We start from the raw sequence: 12,553 nt of genomic DNA, 5'->3' as shown, positions 1-12,553 counted from the left end.
ATTGCTGGAACAAACTTCCATCTGTCATTGTAGAAGTTGACAACTTAAATAAATTCTAGGCAGAACTAGACAAACATTTGGAGTGAATGGATGGGGAAAATGGTAAATTTTTTTTTTTTTTTTGGCTGATGCTATATAAGTTTGCTTTCTTGCATCATATGCCTCTACCAATGCTAATGCTAACAGGGTAGATGTAATAGGAAGTGTATCACTTCCATCAGGATTATGTTCCACATCTCGTTTAAACAGAAGCAGAGAAGTGAAGAAGATGGAAAAATCTATGGCAGAGAACATACAGGTAGGTATATAGAAACAGAAGTTTATTTCCAGGTTTAATAAAGCAAGGTCATTATTGTCAAGCATATGTTCAACAATATGACTTCATTCATTAATTTCTGCACTACTCCACAGGTAGTCTGTCCGTTAAAGTCTCCAAGTAGAAGTGGAGAAGGCAATTTCACAATAAGACCATAAAAATCTGTATTGGGATTGTTTGTCCCAGGAGGCAAATATATAGAATAGACTGTGAGGAGTAACCTCACTGCTAATTAAACTGCTACTGCTTCTAAGTTGGTTTTCAAATGAACACATGTGAAAGCGGTATGGTTGCCCACAAAGGCCAGGCTATTGCTGTTCCTATTGTTACAGATAGGTGTAAAGTTCGGCAGAATGGCATCACCATTTGCCTTTAAATATGTTTCCTGCAAACAGGTTTATATTTATGCAAGAGCGTTTTGACATGTTAACAGGAGAGACTGCTCCTACAGGGATGGGATACACTTAAATAGAAAGGGTGCAAGAATATTTGATGATGCTATCGAGGCAGTGTTAGGTGGGTCGGAAAACTGCTAGCTTGGGGGGGGGGATACAAGAACTAATAGCTTAACAGTAGCCGCAGGCAGAGGTGAAGGTGATTCTTGCACAACTTTCTATTAGAATAAGTAGCGATCTCGAGCGAGGGGTGTTGGGCGTTTTAGGGACGGATGGCAGTCATCGTTAAATAGGTGGGTATATGGGATGTGTTAGGGTAACTAGGAATAACAGCATGTATGTTTGCATGTATACCAATGCTAGACGTATAGTAAATAATTTTGATGAATTTGAAGTGTTGGTCAAGACATCAAAGGCGGATATTGTTGGGATAGCAGAGACGTGGTGTCACACAGATATAAGGAATGCAGAACTGGAATTTGGGGAGTACAATGTGTACAGAAAGGGAGGAGGTGTTATGCTGTTAATTAAGAAAAACATTAAATTAAAAGAAGTGCACCCAGTTGATATAGATGAACAGTGCACTGTTGAGTCAGTTTGGTGTAACATAAGCACTGCAAAAGCAAAAATAAGAGTAGGAGTGTGTTATTGGCCTAATGACTCGAATGAGTACAATGAACAATTGTACAGAGAAATAGAGTGGGCTAGTAATTCGGAATGTCTTATAATGGGGGATTTTAACTTCCCAGATATTGACTGGAACTTGTGGGTTGGTCACTCACACACTAGTCAGACTTTTGTGGATTTATTGGATGCTTGTTTTCTGCAGCAGCAAGTTCGAGAGGCAACCAGAGAGAGTAATACTCTTGATCTGGTTATCAGCAGTGATCATTCGTGTATTAAGAATTTGCAGATAAAGGAACCACTAGGTGGCAGTAATCACAGTGTACTGATGTGGGATTTACTTAAAGATTTAATTACCATCAGGGGTAAAGGAAAGGGTTTGTGCTTCCGTAAGGGTGAGTACAGTGGTCTCCGACAGTTTTTAAATTCTGTACAGTGGGATCAACTGACGATGTTACCAACAGTAAATTCTAAGTGGGAAGCATTCAAGGAATTAATTGTGGATGCTACTAAAAGTTTCATACCTATTAAGAAATATTGTTCAAGGTTTAGGCCTAAATGGTTATCTAATGAACTAATGAGACTCGTAACAGAGAAGAAAAATGCACGGGATGCATATAAATTACCAAACGACTCAGAAGCCTATGGCAGATATAAGCTAGTCTGTAATCAGGTCACAAAGGAGGTTAGGCAGGCGAAGGCAGATTACGAGAAATCCTTGGCAAAAGATGCTAAGAAAAACAGCAAGGATTTCTTTACTTATATAAAGTCTAAAAGGAAGGGGATGAATCTGATTGGTCCACTTGACATCGATGGTTCGACTGTTGATGATCCTGCTCAGATAGCAAACAAACTGAATGAGTATTTTGCATCTACATTCACACATGAGGAATTATTAAGGTTTGAAAATGGCAGAAAGTTATCAAATTGTAGCAGGATACTTAATGATTTTGTAATAACTGAGAGCAAAGTTAAACATAAGAAAAGCACCTGGGGTGGATGGGATCTATCCAGTTATATTAAAGGAGGGGGAAAAGCAACTATGCAAACCCTTAGCCATAATTATGAGAGCATCCTTGGACATAGGGGAGGTTCCCATGTACTGGAGAAGTGCAAATGTATCCCCAGTTCACAAAGGGGGATCGAAGGGTGACACGAGTAATTACAGACCAGTTAGTTTAACTTCTGTTCTGGGTAAAATAATGGAGTTAGTGGTTAAAGATGCATTGTACGATCGTCTAGACAAGACTGCAGCAATAATTCAGACACAGCATGGGTTTGTTAAGGGAAAGTCTTGTCTGACAAATTTGATAGGATATTATGATTGGTTACAAAGGAACTGGATGCAAAAAATAATTTTGATATCATATATTTGGATGTCAGGAAAGCTTTTGACACTGTTGCGCATGGAAGACTATTGTACAAATTGGAGCAGAATGGTATTAAGGGTAAGTTGCTACAATGGATAAAAGGATGGTTGAGTGGGAGAAGACAGAGGGTAGTAATCAGTGGGCGCTGCTCTTCGTGGATTAATGTTATTAGTGGAGTCCCACAGGGTTCAGTGTTGGGTCCACTGTTGTTTTGTATATTTATCAATGATATTGATGAAGGTATATCAGGCTTAATGTCGAAGTTTGCAGATGATACAAAGGTTGGCAGGGTTGTTAATGACAGCAATGGCAGTGTGCTTCTGCAACGGGATCTAGATAATTTGGGCAGATGGACTAAGAAGTGGCAATTGAAGTTTAACCTTGACAAATGCAAAGTACTGCATATGGGTAGAAGTAACCCCAGAGAAATGTACTAACTGTGTGGTACTACACTTAAGGTGGTAGAAAATGAAAAATAACCTGGGAGTAATTGTGCAGTCAGATATGAAGTTTTCTGAGCAATGCAGACAGGCTGCCAGGGCAGGTCATGGGGTTTTGTCAATGATATATAGGACTTTTGCTAGCAGGGAAAAGGAGGTGATTGTCCCTCTGTATAAGGCAATGGTCAGGCCACACCTTGAGCACTGTGTACAGGTCTGGAGGCCTCATTTTAGGAAGGATGTAGATTTTCTTGAGCGTGTACAGAGAAGGGCAACAAGATTGGTGAGGGGAATGAAGGGATACTCTTACCAAGAGAGGCTTAAGTTCTGCAAATTGCAGGGGCTGGAGACTAGGCACCTGCACGGTGATCTGATTGAGGTGTATAAGGCCTTGAATGGGTTGAGCACCATGAATTCTGATGGGATCCTTCCACTTGTTCAGATTACGAACCTAAGGGGCATAAACTTGCTATCTTGAATCACATGCCACTACTACTACTACATCCTCCATATTTTGCCAGAATCCACGTAAATTCTATCATAAAAATTTGGCCATTATTACTTGGGTTTAATGGATCTGTTAGCTGGCTTCCAAAGTGATGTGGATTTTGAATTTACCCACTTTAGTTTTGATTCTGTTTTAAAATAGGATCAACCACACTTTCCTCTTCTTCATTTACCTCCAATGTATCCCATATTCCATAAAAATGGGCTGGCTCTTAGTGGGGACAGTTTTTGCTTTCAATGCTACTTCCTTTGTTGGTACTGAAATGGGAGTAGCAACTGCTTTCTTGTGATGTGCTTGCATCAACAAGTAGCAGGCATGTGGTGAGATTGAAATATCAATGTGTTGATGCAGAACACTTTCTCAGAAATACCTGTGTGTAAGATTTTCTGTTATTTATTGAGATTATTTACTCAGCCTCAACTACCACAGAACGTAACTCATTCTAGTAATTAACTAAAACCAATAAAAAAATTTCTAAAACCAATATAAACCTCTTCCCCCATAATTTTAATTTATGGCTACTAGTTGTGGAATCATTTATAACAGTGAAAATTTCAAACGCATTCATTTTACTATACTCTGTCAGAACTTTAGAGATCTCAATCAGTTCCCTCTAAAGTACCTGGTTTCCAAGTTCAACCTACACAATTCATATGGGAGCCCTTTTCCAGATCTCACAAAACGGGCTGCCCATCTTTGGACCCTTTCGAGAAGCATTTTCTAGGTTCAGCCTCCATATTTGGAAGAAGTATTTAGAAGGAAGAAGGAATGAAAAATCTTTGGCAAAGAGAGATACTTGATTGAATTCTTCCTGTTCAAATCAATGGAAGAATTATGTGGAAACTCCTGAATGCCAGTTTGGAACATCCATAATTTGAAAAGCTTGTTGTTTTCTCTTTAGTTTCAATTTCTATACGATTTACAGCAAAATTATATGATGTTCTTGTTATTTGTATAGATTGCTTTTTAAGAAATGGTGGCTTATTATAGACAGGTGTAATCTAATATCCTGCAAGCCTTACTATTCATGTGTGGTATTTCACTTTCAAGTTTTAGACATTCAGTTTCTAGTATTTACAGAGATTTGTTGTTTGAAATGCGCTGGTAGTAATTGAACACTGTTGGAAATAAGTGACCATTTAGGTTATAGAGATCCCAGGGGCCCTTACACACACACACACACACACACACACACACACACACACACACACACACACACACACACACACACACACACACACACACACACACACACACACACACACACACACACACACCACTTGGTTAAGAAAAAAATTATGTATTATATTTTATATTTGCATAAGTATGTGTCAAGCATGATTTTCATGATGCCTGGCCGACCGGGCTAGCCAGGTGGGTAAAATGCCTGCCTGGCAACCCAAAGGTCGCGGGTTTGAATCCTGCCTCAGGCTTGGATCAGAGTACTGCAAAAATCTTGGGAGGTGCATTATGGCCATAGAAGCCGATACGCCAACAACTAATTAAAACAAAAAAATTAATGAAAATTGCAAAAAAACAAAGTGATGCCTGAACTGAAAAGACGAACAACTTGCAGAGAAAACCCCCTCCCATGTGAGAGATTAGTCAACTACAATCCTGATCGAAGAGGCCATTAAGAACGATAGCAATTTCAATCTCTCTCTGCTAACTTTCATGTCATTATTAGTAGTAACAAACTGATAAGGAAACCTTGGGAGCAATTTTATCTAAGCTGACAACCGCAGCATTAACACTGGTCATAGTGTTAAGAGTGTCATTGTCATCTGACTCACTGGAGCCTGAAGCAGTATGATCATCTGTGTCAATTAATTTTAAACAAAAACTTTGTGATTCTAATAGTTATCATTGGAGTTTGATCCCTTAACTTACGCTTCAGTTATCGTGTTATATTGGCTTACAGATCTTTAAAAAATCACTGCCCTATATGCAAGAGACAGAAGACATGAAAATATCAGTATTAATACTTACTAGGATATATTTCTGGATAAACTAATCTTTTTGGACATAATGGGTAACAACCAATTCCAACAGCTTCCAGCCTAAAGCAAAAATATTAATCATAAATTAGCCACCAATGAAAAGAAACCAAAGAGAACACTTAAAAATTAGAAATACAAACAAGTATAGTTGAACTTAATAAAGTTAAAGTGACAGAGAGCCAAATTCGATTAACTGTTCAAATTTTACCTTCTCAAAATCTAAGAATTTTACTTTATACCTTTCATTAATATCATTAATCTTGCTCTACAATGAGATCATTAATAATATAAAAAAATCCTTTTCCTTTCTTTTAATAAATTTAGCAAAGAAATTGGCCTAAACATTAACTATGACAAAACAAAAATAATGACCAACTATGTAGCCTCACCCATCAACATCTGGTTCAAAATACTAAACTACAAAGAGCAGTTCAAATATCTAGGCCAAATAATATCCTTCAGCAATAGAATGGACAAAGAAATAGAATCTAGAATCAACAACGCTTGGAGAAGTTATTGGAGTATGAAAGAATGCATGAAAGGAGATTTGCCTATCAGCCTAAAAAGAAAGTTATACAACATAATTATACTAACCACTCTAACATATGCAGCCCAAACATGGTCTTTGACAGCAAAACAAGTAAATAAACTTAGAACATGCCAATGAGCAATGGAAATAAGTATGCTGAGTATAACCAAAAAAGACAGAATAAAATATACTTCCATCACACAAAAAACTAAAATCAACGATGCCATCAAGACATCCAAGGTTCTGAAAATGGAAGTGGACAGGGCATCTCACCAGAAAACAAGATAACTTGTGGAATAAGCTCACAACTGTTTGATTAAGAAGAGAAGGAAAAAGAAAAATAGGAAGACAGAAACCAAGTGGAGAGATAAGAAGTTAACATCCCTTACAGTAGCATAGCTACCCTTTTTCAGGCCCAGAGGCAAAGAACATGTTCGGGCCCCTACTTAATTAATGAAAATTGCAAAAACAGGAGACAGCCATAGATGCCAGGCCCCTAAAGGGCCCGGGCCCAGAGGCAATTGCCTTGCCTGCCTACATGGTAGCTATGCCACTGATACCTTATGAGCCCCACTTGGACAAGACTGGCATTGAACCAAAATGAATGGAGAAAGTCAGGAGAGACCTTTGCCCAGCAATGGGATTCCAAAGACTAACATAACAATGCGACAACTTGGATTTCAGGAAAGCTTTTGATACTGTCACATATGAAAGACTACTATACAAATTTGAGCAGTATGGCATTAAGGGCAAGTTGCTGCTGTGGATAAAGACAGAGCGGTAATCAATGGCCACTGCTCTTCGTGGACTAATGTTATTAGTGGAGTCTCCGGGGTTCGGTGTTGGGCCCATTGTTGTTTTCTATATTTATCAATGATATTGATGAAGGCATATCAGGCTTAATGTACAAATTTTCAGACAATACAAAGGTTGGCAAGATTGTTAATAACAATGAACCACTGCAATACGATCTAGAAAAGTTGGGTAGATGGGTTGGGAGGTAGCAACTGAAATTTAACATTGACAAATGCAAAGTACTGCATATGGGTAGCAGTAACCCCAGAGTAATGTACCAACTGTGAGGTATGACACTCAGAGTAGTGGAGAATGAAAAAGACCTGGGAGTAATTGTGCAATCAGATATGAAGTGTTCTGAGCAGTGCAGACAGGCAGCCAGAACAACTCATGGGGTCTTGTCAATGATACACAGGAATTTTGCTAGCAGGTATAAGGAGGTGATTATTCCTTTGTATAAGGCAATGGTCAGGAAACACCTTGAGTACTGCATACAAGTCTGGAGGCCTCATTTTAGGAAGGATGTAGAGTTGCTGGAACGAATACAGAGAATGGCAATTAGATTAGTGTGGAAAACAAATGGTTGCTCTTACCAAGAAAGGCTTCACTTCTGCAAATTTCAGCATCCGGATACTAGGCACCCGCAAGGTGATCTGATTAAGGTTCATAAGGCCTTGAATGGTATGAGCAAGCTCAATGCTGATTGGATTCTTTCTCTTACTCAAATTACATGCCTGAGGGGGGGGGCAGCAATTCAAACTGACAAAAGACTGTTGTAGAATAGATGTGCAGATTTTTTGCCTTTCAAGTTAAACCACCTTCAAGTTAAAGGCAAGAAATTTGCCTTTAACTTGAAGGTGGTTGATTGCTGGAACAAACTTCCATCTGTCGTGAAAGTTTGATAGCCTAAATAAATTCATGGAAGAAATGGACAAATTTTTGGAGCAAATGTATGGGTGTATTGGGAAGATTTTTTTTTTTTTTTTTTTTTTTGGCTGATGCTATATAAGCTTGCTTTTTTGTATCATATGCTTCTACTAATGCTAAATGTATAATTGATATTTCACACAAAAAGTAGTTAAATTTTCTCATGCCACTTGTAACAAAGAATATTCCATATATTTTACATGTATAATAATGAAAGAATCATTATTCTTTCTTTCATTGTGACGAAATAATATTTTCTGTGAAAGAATAATATTTGCCGCTGCAAATATTATTCAATCACAGAAATTGTGTGCAGCAAAATTATATGTAAATCATCTATTCTAGAAATAAAGTTAATGAAAGAAAATGTTTGTAACACACAGTAATTATTAAATTAAAGAAATTGGTGACCTATATTACTTTGCATTTTTAGCAGTATAATTACTCTAAATGAGAGCAACTGCATAACAATTTTTGGCCTTACATCTGCTAGCAAAATTCCTGTATATCATTAACAAAACCCCATAAGCTGTCCTTGCAGCATGTCTGCACTGCTCAAAGAACTTTATATCTGACTGCCCAATTACCCTAGAGTCCTTTTCATTTTCCCCTACCCTGAGTGTAGTACTACACAGTTGAAATGTTAATCTGGGATTACTGTAACCCACATGCAGTACCTTGCATTTGTGAATGTTAAAATTTCAACTGCCATTTCTCAGCTCATCTGCCTAATTTTTCTAGATCTTGTTGCAACAGCATACCATCATTAATGCCATTAACCACTTTGCCAACCTTTCTATCATCTGAAAATTTAGACATTAAGCCTAAAAACCCTCATCAATATCATTAACAAAAAATTCCCGTTTCACCTATTCATCTTGTCCAATAGTCTGTCTAGTTCTTCCTTGAATTTATCCAAACTACGCAGTTTGAATAAATTCATTAACATAAATTCATTAACATTAGAAAATAACATTAGTCCACGAAGAGCAGTGTCCACAGATAACAACACTCCGTCTTCTCCCACTCAACCACCCCTTTATCCACAGTATTGTTTCCCTTAATTCCACAATGCTTCAATTTGTATAGCAGACTTTATGTGTAAAAATATTAAAAGCTTTCCTCAAATCCAAGTACAGTATATAATATCAAAATTATTTTTTTTTGCATCCAGTTCTTTTGTTACTGCATGGCAGTATTCAATGAGATTGTTCAGACAAAATTATCCTTTATCAAAACCATGTGTTACAGCAGTACAATTGCATTCCTGACTAGATGGTCCTGCATTACTACTTTTACTAGACTCTGTTATTTTTCCTGGAACATAAGTAGAGTGAATGCATCTGTAATTACTCATATCATCTTTTTGATCCCCCCTCTTTGTGAACTGTGGGTACATTTGCACATCCAATCCACAAGAACCTCTCATAATTATGGCTTAAATGTTTGTTTACTTCTTTTGATGCCTCCCTTAATATAATGGATAAATTCCTTCCACCCAGATGCCTTTTTCACATTTAACGTAGTAGTAGTGGCATGTGATGCAAGAAAGCAAGTGTATGAGCTTATGCATCATCAGCAAAAAAAAAAAAAAAAAATCGCACCATTCCCTCCAAATGCCTGTCCAGTTCCTCCTTAAATTTATTCAACCTATCAACTTCAACGACGACAGATGAAAGTTTGTTCCAGCAATTAACCACCCGCTGGCTAAAGGCAAATTTCCGCACATCTATTCTACATCTGTCCTTTCTTAATTTGAATTTATGCCCCCTTAGGTTCGTAATCTGAACAAGTAGGAGGATCCCATCAGAATTCAGCGTGCTCAACCCATTCAAGGCCTTATACACCTCAATCAGATCACCACGCAGGTGCCTAGTCTTAAGCCACTGCAATTTGCAGAACTTAAGCCTCTCTTGGTAAGAGGATCCCTTCATTCACCTCACCAATCTTGTTGCCCTTCTCTGTACACGCTCAAGCAAATCTACATCCTTCCTAAAATGAGGCCTCCAGACCTGTACGTAGTACTCATATATATACAGAGGGACAATCACCTCCTTTTCCCTGCTAGCAAAATTCCTATATATCATTGACAAAACCCCATGACCTGCCCTGGCAGCCTGTCTGCATTGCACAGAAAACTTCATATCTGACTGCACAATTACAATTGCAGTAGCACACTGCCATTACTTTCATTAACAACCCTGCCAACCTTTGTATCATCTGCAAACTTTGACATTAAGCCTGATATACCTTCATCAATATCATTGATAAATATACAAAACAACAGTGGACCCAACACTGAACCCTGTGGGACTCCACTAATAACATTAGTCCACGAAGAGCAGCACCCACTGATTACCACCCTCTGTCTTCTCACACTTAACCATCCTTTTATCCATTGTAGCAACTTACCCTTAATACCATTCTGCTCCAGTTTGTACAATAGTCTTCCATGCGCAATAGTGTCAAAAGCATTCCTGAAATCCAAATATATGATATCAAAATTATTTTTTGCATCTAGTTCCTTTGTAACCACATCATAATATCCTATCAAATTTGTCAGACAAGACTTTCCCTTAACAAACCCATGCTGTGTCTGAATTATTGCTGCAGTCTTGTCTAGATGATCCTGCAATGCATCTTTAACCAGTGACTCCATTATTTTACTCGGAACAGAAGTTAAACTAACTGGTCTGTAATTACTCGTGTCACCTTTCGATCCCTCTTTGTGAATTGGGGATACCATTTGCACATCTCCAGTCCGTGGGAATCTCCCCTGAGTCCATGGATGCTCTCATAATTATGGCTAAGGGTTTGCTTAGTTGCTTTGCCGCCTCCTTTAATGAAAACTGGATAGGCTTCTGAGTCGCTTGATAATTTATATGCATCCCATGCATTTTTCTTCTCTGTTATGAGTCTCATTAGTTCATTAGATAACCATTTAGGCCTAAACCTTGAACAATATTTCTTAATAGGTATGAAACTTTTAGTAGCATCCACGATTAATTCCTTGAATGCTTCCCACTTAGAATTTACTGTTGGTAACATCGTCAGCTGATCCCACTGTACAGAATTTAAAAACTTTCTGAGACCACTGTACTCACCTTTACGGAAGCAAAAACCCTTTCCTTTACCCCTGATGGTTATTAAATCTTTAAGTAAATCCCACATCAGTACACTGTGATCACTGCCACCTAGTGGTTCCTTTATCTGCAAATTCTTAATACACGAATGATCACTGCTGATAACCAGATCAAGAGTATTACTCTCTCTGTTTGCCTCTCGAATGTGCTGCTGTAGAAAACAAAGACAACTTTTCTTCCACTTTCCTCTCAGTGATTACAAAATCACTTAGCTCCCTCTTAGAGGTTGATAACTTCTGGTATCCAGTTCCCTAAATAATTCCTCATGTGTGAATGAAAATGCAAAATACCTATTCAGCTTGTCAGCAATCTCAGCAGATTCATCAACAGTCAAACCATTGATATCCAGTAGACTAATGTGATTCATCCCTTTCTTTCTTGTGTACATAAGTGAAGAAAGCTTTGATGTTTTTCTCTGCATCCTTTGCCAAAGATTTCTAATAATCTGCTTTGGCTTGACTATCTTCCTTTGTGGTATGATTCCTGACTAATTTATGTCTACCCTAGGTTACTAGTTTATATCTATCATAGTATCGTACATATAATTTATCATATATCCTACCATATATATAATTTATATGCATCGCATGCATTTTTCTTCTATTCATTAGATCATCTGACAGTATTTCTTAGTTGGTGGGAAAAGCCTAGTAGCTTCTGTGATAAGTTCCCTGAATGCTTCCCATTTACAATTTGTTATTTGTTGTTGGTAACATCATTAATTGCTCCCACTGGATAGAATGTAAAAACTGTCTGAGATAACTGTAGTATCCTCTACAAAAGCAAAACCCTTCCCTTTACCCGTGATGGCAGTTACATCTTTAGGTAAATTCCACATCAATACATTGTGATCACTGCCACCTAGTAGTTCTTTTATCTGCAGATTCTTATTGCATGAAGAATCACTACTGATAATCAGATTAGAAATACTGCTCTTTCTTGTTGCCTCTCTAACATGCTGCTCTAGAAAACAGTCATCCAATACACAAACATCTTGCTAGTGTTTGAGTGACCAATCCACAAGTTCCAGTCAATATCTGTAAAATTAAAATCCCCCATTATAAGGCATTCCAATTTACTCACCCGCTTTATTTCTCTGTATATTTGTTTGTTGTGCTCATCACAGTCATTAGGCCTATAATACACTTATATTCTCATTTTTCATTTCCCAGTGCTTATGTCACATCAAACTGACTCAACGTTGGACTCGCAACTGATTTCAACTGAATGCACTGCCTTAGATTTTTATGTGCTTCTTAACTAAGTGCATAATCCCTCCCCCTCCTGTCCCTCCTGTATTTTTACCATTGAGGAAAATTATCTTTGGACTCTGTGACTCACCACTGTAGCATGGCTCCCACAAGGCCCAGGGTGGTGGTGGTTGTCTGTATGGGGTTCTTCTGGACAACACCATTCTTGCCAGAAACCTTGTTATTCTCAAGTGTCCAAATTAGCCAAATGCCTTCTCTAGTACTAGTGGAGAAAGCAATGTTGACATTGCCATAG

At 38.0% G+C, this 12,553-nt stretch overlaps 1 protein-coding gene across 2 annotated transcripts in view; it reads right to left on the bottom strand.

Annotated features, from left to right (window-relative positions):
* Positions 1-12,553, bottom strand: part of LOC150079322 (tRNA-queuosine alpha-mannosyltransferase) — a 178,628-nt gene that overhangs the window by 57,390 nt on the left and 108,685 nt on the right. For both annotated transcript variants that reach the window (XM_090383967.1, XM_090383968.1), the window contains one exon: positions 5,643-5,713. In XM_090383967.1, coding sequence (XP_090240093.1) covers positions 5,643-5,713 — 71 coding nt within the window. The remainder of the gene's footprint in view (positions 1-5,642; positions 5,714-12,553) is intronic.

The sequence above is a fragment of the Mastigoproctus giganteus genome, chromosome 10 (assembly GCF_048544385.1).
Source record: "Mastigoproctus giganteus isolate SK-2022 chromosome 10, ASM4854438v1, whole genome shotgun sequence".
Taxonomy (NCBI): Eukaryota; Metazoa; Arthropoda; class Arachnida; order Uropygi; family Thelyphonidae; genus Mastigoproctus; species Mastigoproctus giganteus.
The sequence above is the reverse complement of the archived record's forward strand: the minus strand, read 5'-3'. Positions and strand labels throughout refer to the sequence as shown.